Source organism: Oxyura jamaicensis, chromosome Z, assembly GCF_011077185.1.
Source record: "Oxyura jamaicensis isolate SHBP4307 breed ruddy duck chromosome Z, BPBGC_Ojam_1.0, whole genome shotgun sequence".
Taxonomy (NCBI): domain Eukaryota; kingdom Metazoa; phylum Chordata; class Aves; order Anseriformes; family Anatidae; genus Oxyura; species Oxyura jamaicensis.
Window position 1 is genome coordinate 18740227 of NC_048926.1, and position 27394 is coordinate 18767620.

At 42.7% G+C, this 27394-nt stretch overlaps 1 protein-coding gene across 2 annotated transcripts in view; it reads right to left on the minus strand.

Annotated features, from left to right (window-relative positions):
* PLPP1 (phospholipid phosphatase 1) overlaps positions 1-20692 on the minus strand; it is a 60938-nt gene extending 40246 nt beyond the window's left edge. The window contains exons 1-3 of one of the 2 annotated variants that reach the window (XM_035309115.1): positions 20549-20692; positions 20363-20516; positions 6468-6622 (exon numbers count right to left, since the gene is read on the minus strand). In XM_035309115.1, coding sequence (XP_035165006.1) covers positions 6468-6622; positions 20363-20420 — 213 coding nt within the window. In that variant the 5' untranslated portion in view covers positions 20421-20516; positions 20549-20692. The remainder of the gene's footprint in view (positions 1-6467; positions 6623-20362; positions 20517-20548) is intronic. The other variant, XM_035309116.1, reaches the window with a different exon arrangement.
* Positions 20693-27394: the final 6702 nt, after the last annotated feature.

The window sequence follows — 27394 nt, forward strand, 5'->3', positions numbered from 1 at the left end:
GATATGACTGAAGGTTAAGTGATACTGTCCTCGTAATGGCACAACTATCATTAGTGTCAAGGTTGGATAACCAATGCTAATAGAAGTGTAGACCTGTTGTAGGATAAACCTACCTAGGCATGAGATTTATCCACCTAGAAGTCTAAAAGTTATTTCTCAATGAGAAGTAGTAAAAATTCAACAACAGTTCACTGGGACAGGGAGGAGATGAACCCTACATCTTGCATAATCACACTGCCACACTATGTTAAAAGAAAAGCCCTGCTTTTTCTACAGATAACCATTTCCCCCTAACCAAGCTACAATTTGAAAAGGCAGAGTCTGGCAAACAAAACAGGAGAGTTACTAAAAATCAGTTGGACTCTGAGTTTTACATGAAAGTAAAAAAAAAAAATTGGACTTGTCTCTTAAATAAGAAGTAGAGATGGCAAAGGGTCATTAAAGGCTCTCTACTGAATGCTTCTCGGATGACAATACCAAAAAACATCCCTGATGTGGACTTGTAAAAATTTACAAGTCAACTGCAGCAGGGTGAAGAAATTGCCTAAAGGGAAAATGACAACAGGTATGTTAAGAGGAACTGTAAGGTTGGGAAAAGTTTACTGGTAGGGTAATCTCAGGGATCAAGTCACAGAGCTAGCACTATGCAGTGTATAATTTATTAATGATTCTGGCATAACTAGCAGATGTACTGCTGACAAAGCCGGCAGCTCTTTGACACAGTAGAAGATCAAGGTCATCCAGTTTTGCCTGCAAAACCACTCTAAGGACAAGAGGAGAGATGGACATTTGTCCATTAATGAGTTCAGAGTAATGCACTTGGAGGTTAAGCTACTCAGATGAGCTGGGAGCTTGTCATTTCAGCATACAAGAGGGGGAAAGTTGTTTCCTAAAGCTGGTGGACATCAATATAATAGAGCAGCCATTAGACAGGTCTTTTCCAAAGGCACCAGCACTTCTTCATAGAGCTAAAAGAAGACCATGCAGGTTGAAAGAGAACATCCCATTAGTATTGCATAGTTATCCCTCCTACTATCCTCAGGAAGAAAACCACTTTACATTCATCTACACTGTATTTCAGTAGCCATAATGCTGCCCTGTCTTGACCCCTCAGATTGTCTGCAGGAATTCCTAATATATTGGTGAGGTGATCATTTGGATCTATGGATCTAAGAAAAAAAAGTTTTGTCAGTTGGTTGGTTTATGTTGTTTTATTTTTTAGATTTTTTTTTTGTCTGAACTTCTTCTTCAGAGTCTCATTTCCAATGATTAATTGATCGACCACTGATACAGACCTCCTTAATTCTAGGAGAAAGGAGGTATAATAATGGGATTAGGAGAACAGAGGTGGTTGACACCAGGAAATAATGAACACATTTCAGACAAAATAGATTTATATCTCAGTGCTTCACTAGTGGGTAGCAATAATCTAGAAAGACAAAGGTAAGACTTTTCTTGAAGAGCTGAGAGAACAATAGACAGCAAAGCCATCACCACTTTCAACCTATTAACTAATGTCCACTTCATTAGTACTGCTTTAAACTAGGAAAAACCTAGACTTCCTATGAGATAGCATAAATGGTATTTTGAGATTAAGTCTTCTTACACCAGAAATTCAAGACAGTCAAGGCAGAAGTCATAAGTTAATGCTTCCCCTGCATATTCTGTAGGGATCTGCTACTATTTTCATCAAAAACATTCATAGTATTCATTTGTACAACACTAGAAAACCTGCCTGGAAACATTCATTTTCAAATGATTTAGTTGAAACTTCAGAGACTGTGTTACTACTCCATATAGCTACCTGCATTCTGTGGAGGCTTGTACCAGTATCTCACAGCTCTTTACAGTTACACTTTTGCTTCTCTTTTTCAATATTAGAACAGCTCCACTTTCCATTGCTTTAAAGAACTTTAAAGTTCATGATGAGACCACCTAGGAAGAGCCAGTAGTCTTCAGCTCACCAAGAGCAACTGCTGCTTTTTGTCATTCAATTTTCTCCAGGAAAAAAAAAAAAAAAAAAAAAAAAAAAAGCTGTGTAGGCAATTTACTGCCTAAGGCAGAGCAAATGAAGGTGTGATCAGGAGAGCCAGAGGACAGAAGACAGACTGTTCTTTAAATGAAGAAACTTAAGCAAAAGTTGCAATTCTCTCTCCCTATGTATCCCCCTACTCCTTTTTACTCTTTCATATACTTTGTCAACTAAAACCTTCAAGAATAGCTCAAACACAATGACAGCTTGGCCTTCTCATAGTCATGACCAAGCTTCACCTACAATTTTAAAAACTCTTGCCTGAAGCTCTGTCTACTATTAGGCTGCCAATAATTTCACTCTGGTTCTTACATAGCACCTTCATCACTGTATTAATAATTGCATCTGAAGGATTGAGAAAAGAAGTACAACCCAAAGTCTACACACTTAATAGGCAAGCTGCCACAATTTAAGACTTGTATCTGGTACAGGTGACTCATTCAAGCACAGAATTGCAGTTGGTGCTCCTCTGATATTTTCTCATCCAACTCTAAATGAGCTCTGCAGGGCAGCCTCACAACAGAAGGGGCTGAGGCTGGTGCAGAGGCTCAGAAGTGGCAGGTGTTGCATCCAATCTCACTCAAGGATTACTGATCTTTTAATCAAAGTGCATCACCCTATACATTACCCCTTCACACAGGTTTATTATGCTGGCTTTAAGCAGAGTATTCCTCAGAATAAGCACGGTTTCAAAGGCAGTACTCTTCTGGAGTACAGAAGGTGAACAGTTAGAGTCAAGCAGAACTCATACCAGAATATGAAATTCATCAGCACTGCCCAGAAAGATTTCCAATGCAATGGAAACTGAGAATATCATTTTCTTATTTGAAAGGTTTCCCATAGAAGAGAAACTCTTTTGTTTAATAAGTAATAAATCTATTAGTTTTAATAAATAGAGACCTAAAAATGAAGTTGAGGGATGCTAATGTACACTCGTGTCAAAATGAAATTTAATTTCAATCAGTTGCAAGAGTATCAACAGTGGGTCATAAAAAAGTTTTGACGTCAGAAAAAGGTGAAATGTGCATCTCCACCAATGTGAGTCTTAGAGGAGCTTAATTTCAGTTCCCTGCTTTATCAGTCTTTACCACAGTTCTAACTACATTTGTCCCTCAAGAAACATGAGCTAGCCCAGTAAGTGCTTATATCGTTAATCAAATAGGAACTTTTGACTGAAGTTCCATTGCAAAATGGATCCCTTTCACAGACACAGCAAAGAAGTTTCACTTTTGTCAGAAATCAATAGATGGCCTCCACAGTATTGTGCTAGTTGGTAGGAAGGAAAACTTACAGTCAGATACTGATGCATATGGTGGAAGGACATATTTCTGAAAACATTAAGCCTAATTGGTCAAAGAAACAAAACTAAGTGGGTTCCTTTTGGAAAGGCTTTGTGATACTGAAGACATCAGCCTTTGCCAAACCAAAGACTTTGTTCTGTTTTGTGAAGTAAAAGACAAAGTGATGTGGCAGGGAGCATTGGAATTAGGCGACTTTTAAAATCCCTTCCAATCCAAACCATTCTATGACACAACTGTACGTCTTCAAGGAAGATAAATTGAGTTCCACAGACCCACGATGTTCCTTTCACTCAAAGAAAGGAATCCAAGCAGTGGACTTAAGAAAAGCTGCATGAGTGCCCCTGAAGGCAGTGGGTATAAGAAGAATGAGGACTGGGGGAAGAGAAAATTGATTTGTCAATTCACCAGAAAAGACCAACTAAATGGAGCACATGCAAATACGCATGGTTAGATCTTGCCGCAAGAGAGACATTGACATACTTTGTCATTGTTTCTTCCACGTAAAACTAGACTTCTTAACAATGGAATATCTATGCCTTACTCATGAGTGTATGTTTTGTGGGTTTTTTTTGGTTGTTGTTGGGTTTCATACACGCACCTTTGAAGTTACTTTATGTTCCACTACAGGCCTATCCTACAAACTGAACCAGACAAGACCTTTCATTATTATGCAGAAAGATGTTGAGGCCATTTCTTACTGGACCCTGAAGGCAAGCAATCTTTTAGTGAAGCAAGGAACTCATAATACTCATAATATTTCAAGAATTTCTGCTTAGATTTCATGAGGCTTTGGGGGCTGAAGACTAAATAACTGGATCAGGGATACCTCTACATTGTTGAATGCTAAGGGGATGGGCTATAACCACTCTACTAAATTAACCATTCATTTTTCACATATAAGATACGTTTCCCTTTACTTCCCTCAACTCCTTACCACAAGTTCTTCTTTCTTGTGAAGAGACAAAGCTGAGGCTAAGTCCAGCTTAGGAACAAGAGTCTGATGAGAACAAAGTTTGCACAAAAGACCTATTTATCAACTTTTCTTCACACAGGACTAGACCCTACTTTCAGCATCAACTCCTTTATTAAAAAGTCTGGTCCTTCCTCAAGAGCCTTACCTCAGGATAACATTTTGACTAGATGTGGGATAATCAGAAATACTGTTCAATAAAGCTTTCATGAGCCAGCTTTATCCCTGTTGAAGATATTAATTCAAACATACCACTTCCAAAAGCGTTAGCTGCCCTGAAAAGAAGTCTCAAGCCTCCATTGAGACAGTCCAGAACAAGAATCAGTCTGGATATCTGATTCTCCTGTTCTCAGCCTCAACTTTCTCCTTCCATTCTGACTAAAAGCAAGATTGAAGTTAGACAGCATTCAGCTGGAATCCACTTAAAATTAATTAATTGATAAAAACCTAGATCTTCAGCTCCCTAGTTCTACAGCTCACCCTAACCCTCAAGTTTTCAGTAAGCACAAAGGCTACTTCTCAGCTTTTGCAAGGGGCTGAAGACCTGCCTACACACATTTCCAGAATTGTTCCCACAACCCTATACTTCTCCCCTTCCAAGTTTCAGCACTGAAGTACAAATACAATTTAAATATCCATTGTTTTGATAGGGTTCCAGCAGTTTCAGATGCAGATTCTCTTTTACTCATTGCAGAGTAATTTAATTTTGCTTTTATCCTACAGTAACTTCCATCATTCTCTGAAAGGGGTGTTTTACAAGGAGCTCATCAGCTACAGAACTTAGCATCACAAACTTAATCCAAGCCACTAATACGCATCAAGTAAGACTTCTTGCATGAGTGGACCAACACTTAAGAGAACAAGGTGGGGGAATCTAAAACCAGGACTAATAAAACCAGTTTGGTTACTGTGTTACCTACACACAGCAATAATATACATCTACTACAAGGACTGCCTTTCCCTCACTAGATTACGGGAAACCTGTGTTACTTTATGGTTTCTAAAATATTCAAATTGAAACAGAACTAATCTGGATAACAGGTATTATTGTTGCAAACCTAGAAATGCTTTAGATTTTGACAGTCATTCTTCCCCTTTCCCCCAAACCCCAAAACAAGAACATAAGCCAGAAATGATGGATACAATTATATATTCTAATTCCCTGCACCAAGGCACTATAAGTTTGCTGTGCAAATCCTTCAAATGTACATAAAAGCACTAAACTGAAAAGCTTCAGACAACGGTTTTCCTCAAAAATTGAACTAAATACCAATGGTAACAATTGTGTTGGCCTTACTTTTATTGCAGAGGGAATGAGAACCACAAACATTTAACAAACATTTAAAGCAAAAATTGAGTAAAAAAAGCACATGTACAGGTTCCACAGATATCTGGTGACTTGTTTTAAATGGCTACTTCTACCTTCCAACCACTTTAATATGTGCAGAGACAAGTTGAAACTTCAGGCCAAAGACTATTCTGAATAGTTAGATTTTAGTTCTCTAAACCAGCCCAAACCTTACTAAAATATGGATACAATCAGGCTTAAAATATTGTTAAGAGAACTACCGCAGAGTTAAGTTCTTCTTTATTAAAATCATGTGGTCTTGAAAATATAGCAAGCATCTGGATTTTCAGCCTCTGTATCCCATTTTTAAAGGTTCAAGGAATCATTACACTTTTTAGACAACAACAAAAAACTAGACTTATTTCTGTAGAAAGTATGCAGAACCAACACTTGCTAATTACAGGTTTGTATGCTCCACTGAAGTGGAAGTCTTATCACCACAAATATTTATCAGAGTAACCCATTCTGAACAGAAGACAGATGTATTTATTTCTCAGTATTCTGGAAGCCTGTAGTGTTTTTCTCCCCAAAGATAACAATCTAGGCTCACTAAAATGCAGCAAATCCTCATCTCCAATTTTTCTGTTCCTGAAGCAAATAAGATTAGAGACACTGCTAGTTAGAAACTAGCTCCAGATTTTCTGTGCAAACAGAAAGTAGCCAACTGCACCTTTCACATGTATATGACTATACATACATATGGGATTTTGCCTTTATAACCTCTCCTACTGGCTTCAGCTCAGTCACAGTGCTGTAATCCTACAAGAAATACATTTTACTCCCGTCACCAAAGCTCCCTATATATTAGCTACTTACAGAGAAAATGGGCAGGGTGAACCCCACTGTGTAGAGGACAGTGGATGTGATGGTACTGTCATGGAACGGATACTTGATGCTGTCATCATTACAGAAAAAGCCTCTCTGATACGGTTTTATTTTGGCCAAGTTTAGAACACCAAGGGGTAAGCCAGCTGTTGTGGGAAGGAAAACAAAAAACAAAAAAAAAAGAAATATATATGGTTAAATCAAAAAAAAAAAACATTCTTAAACATGCATGGAAGAAACTACCAAACATGCAAAACTCAAGTTTCCCAGGTCAGAGCAAATTATCATGCAACATACACATTTGGAAAACCATTTTTACAGATTTCTTTTTATATCTGTTTCGGAAAGACTTTGATATTACCCCACCAGAGAGAGAAGTTAAGCATAGGATTTTAATTCCTTTCATCAGAGAGAGTTGCCACACACACTGAACCGAGATTATGTTTAAGAACAGCATTTGCCACTCACATGACCAGCTGGTTAGTGAGGGCATTCTGTGCCCTTTTGTGCCCTCTCCACCCCATGACATTGGCTCATATCTGAATTACAAGCCTTGTTCTACACACTAATCTGGTCAGTGTTTACAGAAGACAAGGGGAAAAAGAGGATACTTTTCTTTTGAGTAGGGAAGTTAAAGACTTCATGCAAGTGTTTTTCCATGCAGGTAAGGAGAGCAAGAGAAGTTCAGAGGCACCAGCAGGAAACATGGACACTTGGAATGGACTGCATCCAACAGCAATAAGGCTTTTAATTTTACAAGTTGCATTTACATGAACTTGGTTCACTTCAGAAGACTTCTGCATGCCAATAACAATGAGTTTTAACATGAAAACAGACTCTGGTCTGAACAACAGCTCTCTGAACTTACACTGTACATAACACATTAATTTATTTCCTCTAAATTCACTTCCAGTACGCTAGCAGTCATGCCCTAAAGAAGCCATCAAGATGTCTGAAAGATATATTTGTCTGGACTTTATTTCTGTCAAAGTGAGAATTAGTTGGAGAATAGACTTTGCAGGAGCAGTCAGCTTAGGAAACTCAAGTTTGCCATTTTACTTCCTAATTTCCCCCCTTCCTCTGGTCCCCTGAAAAAGTAGTGGATCACCAGTGGATAACTAAGAACTGTAAAAAGCCCAAACCAAAAAAGGCTAGACTTTTGTTTAAAAAAAGATAAGAGGTAAACTAAACTTCCCATGATAAGTGAATGGTGGGGAAAATACAAATCTGCATATAGCAACCTACATGTAAGCCTACTCGTGATATAAACAAGCCTCAAAACAAAAACACTTCAAGACATTAGAGTCTGCTTTGATTTTGGTGACACTTGGTGAGACAACAGTATCAGGGAAGTCACTTCTCACAGGGCTTTTAAATAAACTTATTCCTATATGCTTCATTAGAAGGAAAGGTATCAAGAGTGGAGAAATCAAGAGTGGAGAAGTTTGTTCCACAAAACACCTGAAATCCTGAGGACCGTTTACACTTTACCTGAAAGGAAGAGAATCATTTTTCTGATTTTTACCCTGATGCAGCAAATAACTTCAGCAGATGCTGATCACCTTATGAAGTACACCAAAATGCAAATAGAAGCACTCAGTGAACTTGAAGCACCAGCCTTTTGGTGAAGTATGATGCTATACCTTTGAATGAGTTGCATCTAGAGCTCTCCCCCTCCTCTGCTCTAACAGCTGAGAAAGAAGTAGTCCAAGCAAACTCAGCCCTTTGAACACAAAGGAAGTCACAATGAAGAACTCAAGAGTGCATTCAGATTGGATCAAAGGAGATTGCTGCATGGCAGTCTGGAGCCAATTTTCAGCTCTCCAAGGCCATGGCAAGATTCCACTAATGTAAGTCAGAGCCCACATTTCCTGTCCTTGTCTCTGGCACTCCGTATCCGAAGTCGGGTAATGGTTTTGCCGACTCACTGTCCTATTTGATGCAGTCCTATCTTCTCAAATAGGTCACACCAAAATACCACCAAATAGGTCGTGTGTGGAAATATCACATCCTCATGGTCTATTTAAGCAGCAGCTTGTGGTCATCAGAATTTGACTACTTAAGACACAAATACACATTTTGCAAGAAAAGCTGATACAGCTTAACACCAAGAAGTAGTTCCTCATTAACCACACAATTTCTGTCCATTACATTTATAGATAAACCTTTTTTTAAGCCAATATTGTCAGCTTTTTACAGTATTTTTTTTTGCTTTGGTTTTGTTTCTGGGTGGGTTTAGGTTCACTAAGACAGGCTATTTCCTTTTTGCCAGCTGCTGAAGTTCTCCAAGGGCTCTCATCAGAAGCTAGAAGATCCTCCAGCAGAGCTCACTTACAAACATGGCAGGATTCTTAGCTCACCGATTCCAGGTTTCTTGCCACCATTGCTCACAGTTTTATGGTTCTGGGTCATAATGGTTTGCTTGTTTTTTTTAAAGAAGCAAAGTTGCCGCTACATGTGTGTACATGACAGAGAAGGGACCTTAGCAGTTTGACGAGCAGTGTTTTAAGCCTTCCAGAAAGACAAACTTTTCTTTGAACAGTTTTTTTTGTTGTTGTGTAATTGCAGTAGGAGAGAATTACTCACTCTGTAACCTAGTTAAGACAGAAGCTTGAGGGCTTTTTATTGTTTAGTTTTTTTTTCCAATTAAGGAGAATTCCTGACAGTGTTATTCATTTTTATTGAGCTAAGAGAAGCTCAGTTTCCATTAAACTACAAGGAAAGGAACTGAAAATTCAGCTCTTTGTCCAATTAAATAACCTTCTTTATGTTAAATCTGTAAGAACTAGTTTGTCAAAACTACTTTTGCACAAAGTCATCCAAGTTTTTCTGATGCCCCTACATTTAGCCATTCCTTTTTACATTTGTAGGTTTGCATATTGGTTAAATTTTGCATATTGGTTAAATCAAAGTGATTCAGTTGCATTATTAGAAGTATTTTTAAGTACTACATAAAGTATGTCATCTAGAGTAGACATTAAGAAATAATTTCTTATTTTCAGCCAGGAAACACTGGGAAGTGGCAGGGTGGGGAGGAAGAGCAGCAAATGAAGGGGCGGTTTCACAGAGGTGACTACAAAATTTGTTTGTGCAGTCCAAAGCAAAAGAGCATGAGGAACTCTTAAGTTGGGTGGGCTCTCTACACTAATGGCCAGTTTTAATTTCTAACGTTACTGTTACGATAGATACTGCAATCTAAATGATGCCTCGTTTTCCAGCAGTAGAGTGGCCAACTTTGGGAAGCAGAGTTTATTTGACAGTTAACCTATGCCAAAGAAATAGCAGCATTTTTCCCATTCCTCATTTAAAAGGGTTGGGAAGACACCACTTGGTACACATAGACAGAGAGCCCTGAAGTTTCCACAACAGAAATAAACATTAGTGTACGTAACACACCAGTATTACCATCACAGGTGCCAAGCCACTCCATGACCTTTATGCAAGCTGACTGTACGCTGAACTTTAAGGAATGCACATATGCGTGGATCCATTAGCTGTTACCAACTGGAGGAAAGGATCACCAAGATCTAATGAACGATTACAAGGCTACAAGGTAATATTGTCAACCAACCCTCATGCCTTGCCCACTTCAAGGTTTCTCTTCCTCTTCACCTAGCCAGCAGCAGCAACCTCTGAGGGTGCTCTTCTGATCTAGGCAACCTACACCTACCTTCCTTAAGGGATCCTAATGGCTCAGCTATTATCCACCTTGCCTAAAACACAGCCTTCAGATGAAAAGGATTACTTCTCTAAGTTCCCCATGCTTCAGGCTCAGAACTGGAGTTTCTCTTTTCTGTTAGTTTGCTTAGCTGATCTGGTCAACTGCTTGTCACTGACGGACTCCAGAGGTTGCCCTGCGAGCTAGTGGCAAGAAACACAGGGTGCTCTGAATTGCTCATCTGGCTCCAACACACACTGCAGCTAACCCCCAAAAAGCTACAGAAGTAGCAGCAAATTTGAATAGGAAGAAGGAGTGTAGAGATTCAAAGCCCTTAAAAAAGACCTTAAACACAGGGACCAGAGCAGAAAAGAGCACAGGATGGTGTTTGAAAGAGGCAAAACTCGGGTACTGGAATGATCAAGCAGGGGCTAGGGGAAGAAACAGCTTTAAGTTTTTGGCTGGAGCTATTAAGAACAGGGCAGCATAAAGTTGAGCAGGCAATACGTTACATCAGATACTCTGAGACCACAAGAAAGTTTAACTCCAGCCAGTATAGCCTAGTTTCCATTGTGAACCGAGGTAACTCAGAGCAGTATCAATAGCCATCAGTGAACTCTTATTTATCCGTATCTGGCTGGAAAACATGGTATGACACAAAATCCTATAAGGAAGGAAGAAAGGGAAGTACAGGGTGGGAGACTAAAGAGGAAGTTACTGTTAGATTAGTTTTCCACCCACAGAAAATGAATGTCAGGAAGAAAACATGGAAAGGGGAAGGTGGAGTCCTTTTCCGGAAAAAAAAAAAAAAATCTTGTTTAATGTAGAGAAGTGTTTTTATATTGCATGTGTTTTGTTAAGAAGCATTTAAACAGATAAAAACAGAAGTAATTGAAGTTCCACCATTTATCCTACAAATGGAAGTAGAATGATAAACTATGGTGTTTTGATGGTATGTACTGCTGCATTAATATTCAGATATGTGGTATCTACCACACTTGTAGTTTCAGAGTGAAGTTCCTAAGCTTAAAAGCACAGCATGACACACACAGGGGTCCCTCTGGATTTGCCAGCAAGCTATGCAGGATATCTTTGTCACAGCATCCCAGAAGGGCTGAGGCTTGCAGGGACCTCTGCCCCACCTGGCCCAACCCCTGCCCAAGCAGGGACACCCAGAGCAGGCTACCCAGGACCATGTCCTGGCGGCTTTTGGAGATCTCCAAGGAGAAGACCCCACAGTCTGTCTGGGTAGCCTGTGCTGGAGCTCCCTCACTGCACAGCACAGAAGTGCTCCTGGTGCTTGGATGGAGTGCCCAGTTGCTTTGGAAGTGACAATCTTCATTTTAGGCTTAGCGCCATGTTAAAAGCTTCTGTGAGCTGTTGATTCAAGTGACACACAAGACCCCTACCTAGCCTCCGATCAGAAAGTTCTTCTCATTTAAGCTAATGAGTGTATCCTAGCAGCTGGGGAAAGGTAGTTAACCTTCAAGTAATTATGGAAAATGAGAATATTCTAGCTTGATTATTAACTAAAGTCTTCCGTCATGCTATACTGAGCTCAAAAGCGCTAGTTAAGAGAACCTGTACTAGACAAAAGTGAGACTGATTTTTATATTTCTCTACATTTATCCTGAAGAAAAGGATCATTAGATTCTGCAGATGATGTTCTGACACAAAGTAAACTCTGGCCTTTGAAAATAAATCCCCAATTTACAGCTAGACTGGGAGAAAAAGGAAGGTGTCAAACAGGAACTAAGGCTGTACCGGAAAAATCTGTACAGAATATACCAAATGCCAGCCTCATAGCAGACCAGTAATTGGCCACTCATTAAAAAAAAAAAAAAAAAAAAAAGCAGTTTTCATACCATACATTATTTAAGAGATGATATCGTGAAAGAACCCTGCGTCCATATATATGTTGTCATTCTGAGCTGAACCTCACCTAGTAACCTAGTCAGTAACTTCTACTCAGGGTGAGGGAGAAATTGAGATTTTTCCTGCTCTTACACATGGGTTTTCGCTTTTGTTTCCAGCCAGGACAAAAGCGTTTACTTTCCTGCTCATTTCAGAATGCACAATCTGCCGCTAAGGAGGTGTGTGAGAGATTTAAAGAAGCTGAGACAGGTCAACATCATGCTGCTGTAGTGAATTTTGGAGAATCTGTTAAAAAAAAAAAGTTTTCCTTTGCAGGAAAGCAGTAGTGCTGAAGAGAAGAAAATAGTCAACGGGTCTTAGGTAGGAGGCTATGGCTGTAGAGAAAACTACAAAAAAAAAAAAAAAAAAAGGAAGACAACGACTTTAGGAAGTGTTTAGACTTTTGACACTTTTAAGGGATGGGCAAATGGAAGGTCAATGTTATTTTCAGTAGCTGAGATGAGGAAGTACCCTAATAACTCACCCCCTAGTCAAACCTGTCATGAACCTTCCCAGACTTACTTCGCTACCCCAAGGAATGCAAAATATTTTTAATACCAGCACACTGATTGCTCTGATAGTGCCTGACGCTGCCATACTAGGCTTCAGCAAACAAGGGAGACACGTTTCAGAGACCAGACTACATCTGAATCTCAAAAATAAACCTGCAGCTATAGATGTACCTGCATTTTCATTCTTTCTGATCTATAAGTAGGCTTGCAGATAAAGCCAGGTGAGCAGCCTGGGCCAGCTAACAACAGTTTCACCAATAATTTCCTCCCCATACATTATGCTTTTGGTTAAGAAAAGGCAAGGTTGGTAGAGACAGAAGGCAAAGGAAACTTTCCTCTGAGCTGGGCCAGCCTAAACACTGAATAATTTCTAGTCCACTCAAGTATTAGCAGAAAATTACACCTGATTCTATAGTTTTTCTGCATTCAACAGCAGAATTACTACATGGGAACACTAGTTCAGTTACCTACATTATCAACCTGTTAGAATAAGTCACAACACTTGTTTAAAAAAGAATTGGATGGACAATCAAAGTGTGTTCCTGCACTTCTGCATTTCAGTCTCATTATAACAGGATGACACAATCAGCTTAAATGAACTTTTAGAAGCACCTACCGGAGTCCAAAATCCCACAGCTGTGAGCATCTTGGGAAGTACAAACACAAAATAAGTGTGAGGATATATCACTGTCTCATCTCTCCCATCCTATTCTTTGCACCAAGAAAGCCACGTGGCTCAAGAGAGCCCACTGCAGGTCAGAAGCTAAGGCCATGTGCCCTCTGCTCTGCATCCAGTCAGTGGGTGGAAGAGATCCAAGCCAAACAAGCCCACAGACAACCACCAGGAATTCAGCAGCAGCTCACCCAGCAGGGCAGAGGCCACTTGCTCTTTCTTACTGCTGACACCTGACAGAAATTTAAGACCCATGGACTAACCATAAAAAGTAAGAGATTAGGGGCAGAGGGGAGAAAGGATGGGAAGGGAAGTGTTGGTAGCTCCTTGCATTAATTCTCGAAGCAAGCTGGCTGCAGCCAGAGCCAGAGAGAGCAGGTTCTCCCACTAAAACCCTCCCTGTTTAGAAGTTAAATATTTATCACTGCTTGTACGGTGTGCCCGGTAAAAGGCTTCGACCATGTTGTATAAAGAATTTAGAGACCCATACACACAGACCAAGTACACACCACCTAAGACAGATTTCCTACTAATGTTCTACCTAAAGCACTGCACTTACAGACATGGAACACGATATAGCAAAAGAAGCCAAGCCATTAACTTCGGCACCACAGGTAAGCAGGTTTTTTTTTTGTTTGTTTTGTTTTTTGTTGTTGTTGTTGTCTTTTTAATATATTTAAATGACACAAAGTTGGTGTCAACTATAGGACCAGCATTCTTCTAAACTCCAGAAGTTATAAAGATTGAAATGGCTCGACAATTATTTTTCCATTCACTCCCACAAGACTTTCAGATGACTTCACTCACAGTTACACACCCTGATCTGAAATGACGGTCAGCCTCTAAAAAATAGGGAATTGTTTGTTCAAAGCGTAAATGCTCTTTTCCCACTGAGGCCTAAGAGCACAGCAATATTCAAACATGCTTTAACAAAGTCGAGTCCTACAACAGCAGCGCTATATGGAACTCAGAACACCCATAAAGTTGTCCTGTAGACAGCAAGATGTACGTCTCACACACACAGCTGCATGCCACTGTGCTAACAAGGACTGCTTTTGGTACTGGGGCATTGTTTTTTCACAGTACACTGAAGTCTGAGTGTGTAGCCACTTCAAGAACATAACCTATGTATTAAGCTAGATCTAAACAGAATTTTTAAAAAAGAAGTTATGCCCAATATCCTTTATGGCAATCAGAGCACTTGCTTTGTACTGATTCAGGGGAATGCAAAATTCTCTAGAACTTTTAAACACTGCTCGACATGCAAGTACAATGACTAATGTTGGTGTAGAAAGTCGTCCTATGCCCATGTAATAGAGCAGGGGTAGCTTGCCAGGTCTAGCAAGAATCACCACCATTTGATCAGTGGTCTTAGCATCTACATGTTAACAGTCAGATTTCATTTTCCAGGGCTGATCACTGGAGTCCTAGTCACTAGGACTAAAGAAAAGATAGGAAGCAAGTGTACAAGCGGAATTAATAGTTGTACTTCCATTCCCAGGAATCTCATTAGCCCCCGAGCCAGCCACCACACTGGGCAGGGATATTTTAACTGGACACGAGCACTGCAGTAAAGAATCACCTAATGTAACAGAACTGAAGACTTTGATTTCACTGACTCAGGGAAGTGTTACAAACACATGGGAGAAGCTGACTTGAAAAGTCAATTTTGGGTGTTTAATGGGAACAGTTCCTGACTGAAACTATTCTTTCACTCTCTAGCTGCCGAAATAGCCCTTTCAGCATGTGGCAAGCTGAATTCATTACCCTTTGGACACCTGAAAATAAGGCAGATACAGTTAGAAACATATCTCTTCATTATCCTAAGTACTACAGTTGCAGGGAATGCTGCACCTACAGTTAAGCTTTAGTGACTCAGTATTCCAAGACTCAACTGTGGGCTTACTGTAACAGTAATCAGCAACAAAAGAACCAAATTACAAAGGGATAAAAATGCATCAAGACTAACCTGAGGAAGATATTCCACCTTATTTGAACAGAAAGGCAGATGCTAACTGAAATGCTGGAATTTGGTAATATAATCCCTTCTACACTTAGGGCAAAGCTCCTGTTCAGAAGAGCTGCTGCTTCCTTCTTCCCTAGGAAACAGACCACGTAGCAAAAAGCTATGGCCTTTCTTCTATACCAGGGATGGCAAACAAACATCTCACAGCTACTGTGAGAGACCTATGCAATGAGGCCCCAGGAAGGAGGGTGTTCCTCTGGGGGGATATGGGATAAAGAGAAGACCTCCCACCGAAGAGCAGACACAGCAGCAGTGAAGCCCATACCAATGAATCCCTGACAAAGATCACAGCCACTTTTTTCTAGCTAGCACCAGAGCAGCTACAAGATGAGGCAGAACCTCTTTAGCTAGAAGGGATGAGCTAAATTATGTCATTTAGCTGTAGAAATTTCATTTTCTACAGAGAACGCGTCTTCCCTCCCCATCCCTTAAACAGGAGACACCAGCATGCTGCAAGAGCTCTTCTGTCTATTCAAAATCTAAAAAACAGGACTCAGGCATTCGGTAAGGAGCCTCACTGCTGAGAAGCATCTTCCTCTCTTCTGCCAAGAACAAGGACTGTAGTGCCGAGTTCACGATCTGGTTCATGGCAAGATAGCAGATGGGGAACCAGGATTTACACAGAGCTGTAAAAGGCAACTGCAAAAACTTTTTGTGAACAGAGGTTAGCCAGAGGACAAGATACACTTAAGAGCAACACCAGGCGAAGCAAGAACCTGACTGCTGACTTTGAAGAGTTCATTAGCTAGTCAGGCTCTAACCTGGGGCTCCAGGGAGGGGACAAGGGAGCAGTGTCACAACTGGAGTATTCACTCCCACGTGTTCGAGAAAGCAGCGTAAGAGGGAAGACCTTCTGGGTTTGAGGTGACAGATATTTTAGGGGAACCTAGAGCCAACCTACGGAGTACCACCTTGTGGTCCCTGGTAGACGGTGTCATCTGAAGGCAAGTTGCTTTGATGTGAACCTGCTACAGCTTAACCACAAACTCGTGCACCAGAGAAAAGAGATTAAGCATCCACACGATGTGGAAAAATAAGGATGGTGACACAAGTATCCATGAGTCAGAAGAGGGGAGGATGTCTTACTTGAATGAGGGCAATCAGGAAGTTCTAACCCACACAGAGCAGGCCTTCCCTTGCCAAACGGCAATCCCTTACCATAATGCAGGCTGCTGTCTTCACTGACAGAGAGACCGAACTCTGTCAGATGGGAATAACAGCACCTAAACCAAAAACATGGTACAGGGTGCACGGAGCAGCCTGGCCGTCTCACTCCCCCACAACACATACTCTGTAGGACAAGTGAATTGGCTTTTACAAGTGTCTGCTTTTAGCATACTGCTCTGCACCACAACACATTCACGTAGTCTAAATATTCAGTATCCTTAACAAGATAGTTATGTAAGCAATTAGTACTTGGTTTTAGTTCTCATGTTATTCTGTTTGGAAAACTACAGCTTCCCCTTCCCTTACTGAAGGGAATTATGTATGTCATGAACCTACCTTTGTGCCAGGACTGCCACCACCCAAACTGCCAGTAGCCTCCTGATCCCCTTCTTTTTGCACTGTTACCACCCAAGGAGCAGACAGTCCCACTGCAAAAAGAACAGCTGGGCAGGCGGTAAGCTTTGGGTTGGCATCCTGAAACCAGCACTGCGTAGGAGAGGCAAAGAGAAAGGAAAAGAAGTCCCTATATATACACCAAACAAGTTTAAAACTGCTGTAAAGCATAGCTACCTAAGTAACCCTGTACTATTTTTCCAACATATTGCAGAAGAGTAGATGGCTACTTTTTGTTTTGTTTTTTTAAACAGAAAATCAACTTTTTTAATTTTAGGATGCACATATGGATGCATTATGCCAAGCAGTCACACTGACAAACACACTCCTTACAAACAGGATCTGTACAATCACTGACAAGGCAGGGAAAATCTTAAGTTCTGTTTTACCTCATCCTTGCATTCAAATTAGACATGAACTGCAACAAGCACAGACCAGAACCAAGTTGTCTAGGGTCTTGCTTCACAGAAAATGCTTTCCTTACTCTAGTCAGTTCTGCAGTATTTCATCTAGAAGTGTTTTTTTTTTAAAAAAAAAAAAAGCTTTTTTTTAAAATGCACCCTGACCTAGTCTTAATGAGAATTTGGTCTAAAGGTAGGCTATTTAGTTGTTTCACTCATTCTAGGATGTAACCAGGTGTTTCCCAGCTTTGTTTTTACTTGCCTTACTGAAGGAGCCTGATCTGCAGCCAAACAATAGACCTGCAGGAACAGCAGAGTGTACATGTATAATGCCTAATGAAGACGTCAGACAAAGCCTGTAAGTTATTCTTAGGAGCTGTTGTTTTTCTACATGACAAATTAAAGCTTTATCAACAATAAGAAATAATCCAAGTCTTAGTATTGATATAAAACTATTTTACATTTGTTTAAATGCAATGACAGTCCCAGACATCTGAGCCATGCTGTAAGAGGTGTCTCTCCATCAGTAAAGTAAGGAGGGACCAGTAATAACATCAGGATGCAGAAAAAAGAAACCCTGCAGCCCAGGCCACTCATGCTTTCTACTGAAGGGAGAAGATGTTGGCCGATGCCTACTGGGCCACGCAGATGGGAGCTTTTGCCTGTGGTGCTGCAGACCTGAGTGCAGCCACGCAGCACCCACCCACCGGCACTGCAGCACGCAGGCACAGCCTCGCTGCTCTGCTCCTAGTGACAGTCGCTGCAGAAATCTGCAGCTTGTGTGTTTGTTTTTCCTAACATTATCTGGTGTTCTGATGCTTAGTAGGAAGGAATTATCATTCTGATAAGAGAAAGAGCATGTTTCTTTTCTTAGGACACTGAAGAGTGCTTTCCCAGAACTCTCTCTCCCTTACCAGTTAGAAAGGTGGATAGGGAGGGAGTTTCTTTAAAGGCCAGGTAAGAGTAGATCAGTTTAACTGCCTGAAACCCGAGTCTAATAGCTTGACACTACATTAGTCATTGGTTCAACCTCCTGTTTAGTGACCTTAACTTAGCAATTCTGTCTCTTTCCTCCTTCGATCTTCAGCAAATGCTAGACCTTTCAATAAAGGCACTTAAAATCCCCACACACACACAATCTCACAAGAAAGCTCCGTCTCTCCTCCTCCCCTTTCAGGAAACTCCAAGATTGGCAGAGTTGATTCTGCACAAAGAATGGTTGGAGGAACAAGCAAGTCACAAAGACGTGCACGGTCAGTCATCCACTTTCATAGCAGGGAGCTTACAAGTCAGGCAACCAAAAACTTGAATTATCACCAGGTGATACTAAGTAGCCTTATTGTTTTTTCTGTCCAACTCTGCTGAGACAATGGAATTTATTGTGTGGGGCTTTTTTTGCCATCTTCACTTACTATGGAGGTGGCAGGATCAGGAGAGGGAAGAGAAGAAAAAAAGCAAGCCAAACTGCTCTGCATCAAGAGTTACTTCAGGGATCACAAGCATCATACTGGCAGCCCTTTTGATGTGAGAAAGGGCGATCACACTAAGACTGGGACTTCAGTCCCTAACCAAAGCTGGTCTACAGAGCCTTAAACTTTCAGTACAACACAGTTAAAGAAGTTTTATCTGAGAGGTTTCATGGTCTCTCTAGCAGAGATATTAGATATCAAGTGAGGTGAAAGGCACTTTATCTGAGCAGTTACCTAGGTCACTTGAACAGGTATCAAAAGTGCACGTGCAGGGGGGGAGGCCGAGTTAAGATAAAAAACCAAATCAACAGGAATTGTTTTTCTTCTATCAAGAAGATTAAAACAGATTCCCCTCTAAATGCATAGGCTTAAGTTCTATGTTCTACGGTCATGTCTCATGTGGGAGCCAGGGAGAAGATGAAGAGATGAGAATTTGTTCCTTTTTCTAGTATCTAGCCTCTTCCTATGTTTATGTATTTTGTCTCAACCAGAGTATCATTGAAACCTGTAACTCAATGTGTTGCAGGTGTCAAGATGCTTCATACGATGCACTGGCTGCAATTTTTCCCCTACCAGTAAGAAGCAAGTAAGGCAAGGCGAATAAAACAGTCTGCCAGCCATGGCTTTTGTTACTGAATGCCATTTAGTTGCAGGCATGCAGCATCACTATTTGAGCATCCAGAACCTATCACCAGTCTAAGCAAGCTAGAACACTGTTCAGATGTCTATGTTGACAGCAGAGATGCCTCCAACCAAGGCAGACAGTCATGTTCGATGGAGGATGTTCAAACAGATCTGGCCCATGACAAGAGCATACCCATCAATCACTGAAGCTCTGCACTTGTTTGACTAAGAAGAAAGCTGCCAAAAACCAAGACCATGTAACACTCCCGAAGTCCCCAAGCAGTAGACTGATGGATAGTGAAGATGCTTCCCTGGCTCTCAGCACCCAGAGGTCCGGAGGAGCTTTGGCTTCCCAAAGCCAAGCTGCCCCTCGTCTGATCAGTAACTACCCCCATCACCCCTACACCGTGGCACTGCACAGGAGGGAACACTACCTGACAGCTCTCACTACGGGCTGAAGTTTTAGGAGGGAGTGATGGAAAAAGGACAAGAAAAGACTGCCGTGAGCCAGGTGCTGTCCCTCGGGCTGCTTGAGGGGAGCACCGCCCGTGTGGGCACAGCCTCCAGCCCGGCAGCGCGTCCCTCAGGGCCGGCACGAGGTGGGTGCGAGGGGCCCTGCGGCTCGCTGGGGTGCACCTGCAGCCCAGGGGCCGGGAGAGGCAAAGCTCGGGTGCTGCTGCACCCGCCGTGACAGGATGAGAGGTCCCCCGGGCACAGCACCTAGCCCAGCAGCCGGGGAGAGGGCAGCGGGGTCTCTGTGAGGGGCTGCAGCCACCCCCGGCGGGCAGCGGGGACCGCGGGTGGCGGTGAAGTGAGGAGGAGGAGTGAGGAGGAGGAGGAGGAAGAGCGAGGAGGCGAAGCGACAGGCAGGCAGGGGGAGGCGGGCAGTAAGGGCAGCCCCGCTGCGGGGGCCGTGCATGCGGGGTCGCGGAGCCGTGCGGGGAGGCAGCAGGGAGGGGTTAGGGGGGCACGGCGAGCCCTCGCCCCCCTCCTCCGCTCCCCCGCGGCCAGGCCCGGGTCTCCCCGCGGCTCACCGCCCGCCGACCTACCCAGCACCACGCAGACCACGTCCAGCGCCACGAAGGGCAGCCGCGTCCTGTCAAACATGCTGGCGGCGCCCCGCGGCAGCACCGGCACCGGCGGCACCGGCGGCTCCGGCTCCTCCTCACGCGGTGACAGCCCGGGCCCGAGGGGCGGGAGCGCAGCGGAGGCGGGCGGGCCCGCGGCAGCAGCGCCTCAGCCGCGCCCGAGCAAATGGCGCCCGCCCCCCGCCGGCAACCGCCTCCCGCACTGCGCTACTGACACGGCCCCACCGGCTTTAAGGGAGGGAGGGAGGGAGGGAGGCGGGCAGGGGGACGGACGAACGGCACGCACGGACAGACGGACGGGGAGAGGGAGGGAGGGAGGGAGGAACGGAGGGAGGGAGGCGGGGAGAGGCCCGGACCCCGCCCGCCGCTGTGACGCCCCACCCCGCATGGCGCCGCCGGCAGGCCGCCTACCTCAGCGGGACGGGCAGCGCCGCCACGGGACGGCCCCGGGGTTGGGATCCCGGGAAGGAGAAGGGAAGGGAAGGGGAAAGGAGAGGGAAGGGAAACGCCGGCGCCGCCTGGGAGTGAAGAGCTGGGCCTCCAGCCCCGGGCCAGGCTTCCCTCCCCGTTTCTGACCAGAGATGCTGTGAGCGGCACGGAAAAATAAAAAAGCTTGAATGCACACGTTTTTATTTTAGAGTCATAGAATCATTCAGGTTGGAAAAGACCTCTAAGATCATCTGGTCTAACTATCCCTCTACCACCAGTATCACCCACTAAACCATGTCCCTAAGCACCACGTCCAACCTCTCCTTGAACACCCCCAGGGACGGTGGCTCCACCACCTCCTTGGGCAACCCGTCCCAGTGCCTGACTGCTCTGAGAAGAAATGTCTCCTCATTTCCAACCTGAACCTCCCTTCGCACAACTTGATGCCATTCCCTCTAGTCTTATTGCTAGTTACCTGTGAGAAGAGACCAACCCCCAGCTCCCCACACCTTTTCTTCAGGTAGTTGTAGAGAGCAATAAGGTCTCCCCTGAGCCTCCTCTTCTCCAGACTGAACAACCCCAGTTCCCTCACAGAACTTGCTACAAAACGCACACCGTTTCTGTCAGCGTTGTTACCATTCTCGGGCACAAACTCACCTTGCCACCAGGCAAGGTTCTGCTTTGTTTTGGGAACTGCAGCTGGGGTGGGCGGCAGGTCCCATGCTCCAAGCACCGGGCTTGGTGCAGCTTCCCTTTTCTGCACTTTTTCACCTATTCCACCGTCTAATTCTGTCAACAGGTCCGCTTTGTGTTACATCCTAAAGGCTGAATAACAGGTTTGGTGGATCCATAAGGATAACAAGCTCTTGGGATGGAAATGTCTTACTAAGTGTGCTGTACCTTCAGTTCGAGCATGCTCTCCAAATAAGTTACATAAGTAGTTCCCTATAGAGCATCTCTATATAAAGAGCTTCTAATTAGCAGACTATAAGGGACTTCCCAATTTCACCTCAACATCCAAGAAGGAAGCTATCTACAAACCAAAATGTGCAGCTCTAAATTAAGGCCACCCTTGATTTATGCAAGTGTAGTGTTATTTGCAGATATCACTCTCCTGTGCAAGTATTCCTGGATGGTCTCATGGAGGTAGAAACCTCAGTGTTGTCCTATAATACAAAAAGTAATAGGATAAGCTGTACAACAGCGTGGCACCAGCAAACCCGTTTTATCTTTGTGAGAACTGTTTCTGAAGGGAAGCATGCAATCTGCTCCTCTCCTTGCAAAGGAGGGGTATTGTTCACAAGGTCTGCTGTTCCTGAAATCATTAGATAGGTTTCCAACAGTTGCAAGATGGTTAAGAAAAGGGGAAAAAATAGACAAAACAATGCAAACATTGTGATTGCCATAATTGCTTCCTTCAACTCAAAGCATCACCTTAATCTTGCTCAGGTTAAACACCAAATGGCTCTCCTGCTCCACACCCCTACGCAGTAAATTAGACACCAAAGAGATTGCACTGGCTGATTTAAATGGAACACTTCCCAGAAGACTGTAAGCAAGATAGTTATGTCACTTAAAAACACCTGAAAATTGGGCTGTAGCAGAACAGCATTCCCAAGCAAGATAAATTAATCACATTGTATTGTCTCGTAGTTTCTACATCCCTGTTTCACCCTTGAGACAGCTTGCCTGAGGGAAGAGGCATCTCTGCAATCTTCTGACAGAGTTCAGAAATGAAATTGGTCACACGGTTCCCCTCCAAACTTTCCATTGCACAAGGGATATGTTCCTTGCTGTCGCAACCATATTCCCACCACCGGGCTTGCTGATGTCTTGGAAATCCCCATCTGACCACAATTTAAGGGACCAGGTTAGCTCTCTCTGTGGCTAGCGTTCAGAAATCTTTTTCTGGGCCTTTGAATATGGACAAGTATCAGCTATGGAAGCACACCAACACTTTCAGCACTTTCAGACTGAATTACTGCCCAGGTTAGCAAAGTCCCCTTGTCACGCCAGGGTTGTGTCACTGTAAGAACTGCATCTGCAGGTCTGCTACTGATTCTGCATCTTCAGATACATTGCTAATGATTTCTCACAGAGGATGTTCTGTGTAACTAAATCAAACAAACAAACAAATAAACAAAAAACACCTTTAACATAAAGTATCTGTGGCAGTATCAGTATACAGGGTAGCAGATGCTTGTCCCTAGCAGCAAGGCCTTTAGATGCCCACCATTCAGTCCACCATAAACCACTGATGTCAAATCAGAGCTACCCGTATATGTTTGGCAAAATCTATGCTAAAGAGCATTTTTGAACTGGGACCTGAGTAAAACGAAGGCAACAGATGAAAGTCAGAAGTGACATTTTATTAAATATGTGAGTATTATTCTCTCGAATTTAGACTCTCCTAAATATCTGAATTTCTTACCTCTTGTTTGGTAAGGTTACTTGTTTTTGTGTATGTGTTTTATTATTATTATTATTGTCTAATTATATATTTTTTTTCTATTTAATTGAGAGAACATTAAGACCAGGTTGAAGCCCTGTTCTTTTCTGTGTTTTCATCTGGTTCTTCTATAAATCACAGTCTTCAGTATTTTGCCCATCCTCCTTAAAAGTTTTGTGTATACTAGGATTAAGCTCAGGAAGTTTATCGTTAGCCAGTAGTGGTACTTGTATGCTAATTGAATAGTGCCGGCACAACAGGACCTTTAACTGCAATTAACATTCATATGGATCAGTAACCTTAGTAAACGATGGGACTTTCCCGAGCTAGTTTCTCTGTAGCTTGGTCTGGGGTGGGAGTCGATGGCTCTAAGTGGGCTGTTATCATTCAGGAAGGAGATCAGAGGATGATCGTGGATGGTTCTTGGAAGCCATCATCTCAGCGCCCAACGGAGGGATCACCAGGTCAGCCAGCAGGCGGGAGCTATGAGGACAGGCTGATAGCAAGCCGTGCGGTATCATCATGACACATTCCTGCATACCGGCAATACCACATCAAGATGCACGTAGTAGGAGCTGAGAAAGCTCAAAGGAAGGCAAAAGGGAGTATTAGGACGTCGACACGATACCATCATTTTAAGGGAATCAGAAGTAAAACAGGATTTTTTCAACATGGGAAGGAAGTGATGAGAGAGGAAAAGACTTACAAAGTACAGTTCTATAAAATCATGAAATGTGTGAAAATAAGACAAGTATTCACTATTCCGTATCAGAAAAGAAGTAGGGAGAACCTAAATAAAGTGTCAACAGGACTCCTTTTAACATGAGAATATGGTGGAATTCATTGCCTCGGGTTGCTGTGGGGCACGAAATTACAAAGGGGACAAAAGGCATGAGGTAAGTTTGTAAAGGATACAACCACTGCTAAGCAGTGGATCTTGGTAGCTTAGGAAGTGCCAGAACTGCTAACTTCCCACATTTACAGTGGTATGCTGGGGACAAGCCCCACATGGGCTGTTTCTTGACCTTCTTCCCTAAACCTCTGCTGCTGGGCAGTTACCTGGCGTTGCAGTTACCAGGGCGTTGCATGGTATCGGGCCAGATGGACTTGATCTGAGCCAGGTTTTAGTTATATTCTAAGCCAGTGCAACACTGCACAACACAGTACAAATAATTAGTAGAGATGAAGTAGTTTAGGCTTGTTTGTAATGTTCTGTCAGGCTGACATACTTTTATGTGATTATTTATAATTTAACTGCCAAAACCGCACTCATGCAGTAAGACCTAGAGAAATGAGTCGGGGAAGAAAGTGTGCCAAGATGGCTCTCCTGAACTCTCTTATCCCATTTGTCCAGGCTGCAGGATTTTCCCCCACATGAAATTAAATGTGGTCCTACAGCAAGTTTTGAGACTTGGATCTCTGAAGTCAGTTGACATTTTTTGTGTAGAAAGCTTCAGAAAGCAGAATTTAGGTACCACCAACACATCTTAGCTTCACGTCTCTCCTTTTGTTTGGTCTGGTCATTTAGTTGTTTTCTTTCTTTTGCTCCCATGTCTCATGTTTGTTTTTTAATCTGGGAGCAGTGAGCAATAAAGAACCTTTGTATTCCTAATGAACAGAGCAAGAGGAGTTTCCTGTCTTCTCTCCCTGAATTCTTTTTCCTTTAAATACAGATGAAAGTAGTTTGGGCACGTCACCCCCACATCTCTCTTGAACTGTGTTCTCTGATCACCAAAAAACTCCTGTTCTCAGGCCAGTGACTTGTGATCGTCACCTGTGGTGCTCCACTCGCTCCCGGGCAAGTTCAGATCCCTGCTGTGTTCTGCTCCCCCTGTATTATATCATTGTTACAAGAGCATTTCTACAAAAGTGATGAGACCTGCTATAGTGGAAAAGACAAGTTGTTTCTAAAGATTAGCTGCAGAAATAACAAATCAAGTAGATGTCACCAGGCAGCATAATAATAAGAAATTAATATTCATATTTATGTAATGAATGAAAATTCATTAAACCCCTTCGTTTATATGTATTTAATAGGAAGTACCATGCAGCCTCAGAAGATCACACAGTATACTCCAGAAAAACACTTCAGGCTGTGTCTTTGCACAAGTTCATTAAGCAGGGCCAGCACATGCCAAACAGGTACTGCCACACGATTGTCCGTACTCTTTGTTTGTTAGCTCACAAACAGCATCACTCAGGACTAAGTAGCACTCTCCCAAACAATTCGTGGGCCTGGGTCAGGGGTTAGCACAGGCCAGGGACCGTTCCCCACAGCATGCTCGCATGCAGCCATGCTGATTTTGAGAGGAACAAAATTTAGCTCTGTGGACATCAGCTAAGCTGTACTAATTGCCCTCAGGGTTAACGGTCCCCGTTTGCTCTTTGTTGGATTTTATTATTTGTTTCAATTACAGATATTGCTCTGGAGCAATAATAGATTCTGAAGGAAAGAATCTGAAGGAAGTCTCCAGGGCACTCACAAAATGTCCATGGCTGAGAAAAATAAATATATTTATTAAAAAGATCTTTAGATTATTCTTCCCTTCTTGGTCATGCTTTGCAGTTAAACCAGCAACCGCAGCAGAGTTACCTCTAGCAGCCGTAGAAATTTCAAGAGACGAACTTCAACAGGATACACCAGTTGTATGGTAAAGAATTTTCCAATGATGTATCAAGAGCATGCAGTTTTGACCCATGACACACCTAAAGCTTCAAGCCTCAGCCTCCTGTGGCTGGTTCCATATATATATGGATGTGGATGCCCCATCCCTGGAGGTGCTCAAGGCCAGGCTGGATGGGGCTTTGGGCAACCTGGGCTGGTGGGAGCGGTCCCTGCCCATGGCAGGGGGGTGGAACTGGGTGGTCATTAAGGTCCCTTCCAACCCAAATGATTATGTGATTCTGTGATTCTATGATCCATGTATCCACTTCAACAGAAACAAGAAAATAATCTCAAAGGAAAATGTGTGTCATTATACCTCTTTCAGGTACATCTGCACGTGCTTCACTGGCTGAACAAAGCTGTGCATTTTGAGTGCACCCGCTAAAGTGTCTGCTCCCGCTGCTCACCCCTGCTTGGCCACAACAGACCCACGTCTTTTACCCTCTATGTTAAACAGGCAGTAACCCCAGTCCCTTACCACTCTGAAATGGCTTGGAACAGCACAGAACAGACAAAAGTAGACAAATGCAGGGAGGAGTAGAGCTGAGCTTTTTTCCTGGCCTAGTTGTTTTACTCCTGCTAGGTGGGTGATCAGCCTGACTGCTGCCCCTCCAGTTCTACACGTCCTGCTTATTTGTGTTGGAAAGCCTTCCAAACAGCCGTGGTCCCTGACTATGTGCGTTACCCAACACGACAAATTGTGCCTGCAGATGTTACCGCAATGCTCGTAACTCAGTCATGCAAAACTACACTCCAGAACTAAGACAAAGTTAATATAACCAGAATGGCTCTGGAAATATGTCTGTAGGGGGCCTTTTGCAACATTTCTAGTAATGGTATTGTGCTGTTACAGTTGTCAGTGTTGTTTTTCTTTGAGATCCACAAATCTGTGTATGTTTTTTTTTTTTTTTTTTTTTTTTTTTTCCTAGTCTTATAGAACCAAAGGAATTTATTCATTAGTTCATAAGATTTCATTGTTGTTGTTTGCTTAAGACATTATAAATACATTTAATAAAAATCAGCGTTGGGCACATCTCCCTGCACTAACATAATGCAATTACAATAGCCTAGCAAACATTAATAATTGCAACTACAAGAATAAATTACAAGGGGACTTTGAAAGTGAAATAACAATAGGCAAAATGTCACCAAAAACCTCAGTCTGGCAGAATCAAGTAAAGCAAAAAGAAACCCACTTCAGTATCAATTGCTGAACATGTTTTTTTTCTTGCATCTCTGAATTATTCTTCACAGAACGTAATCAGGAGCAGTTCCTGCTCAAAACAAAATTAAGGGTAGGGGAGAATAAATCAACAGATAATTGTAACATTTATTATTTAGTATTCCTCTTCAAAGAATTATGTGTGGATTTGGGTCTTAATGCAATCATTATCTAATGAAAGCTTTTGCCTCTCCATCTTCTATAAAATAGTACTTAACTCCTTGAAAT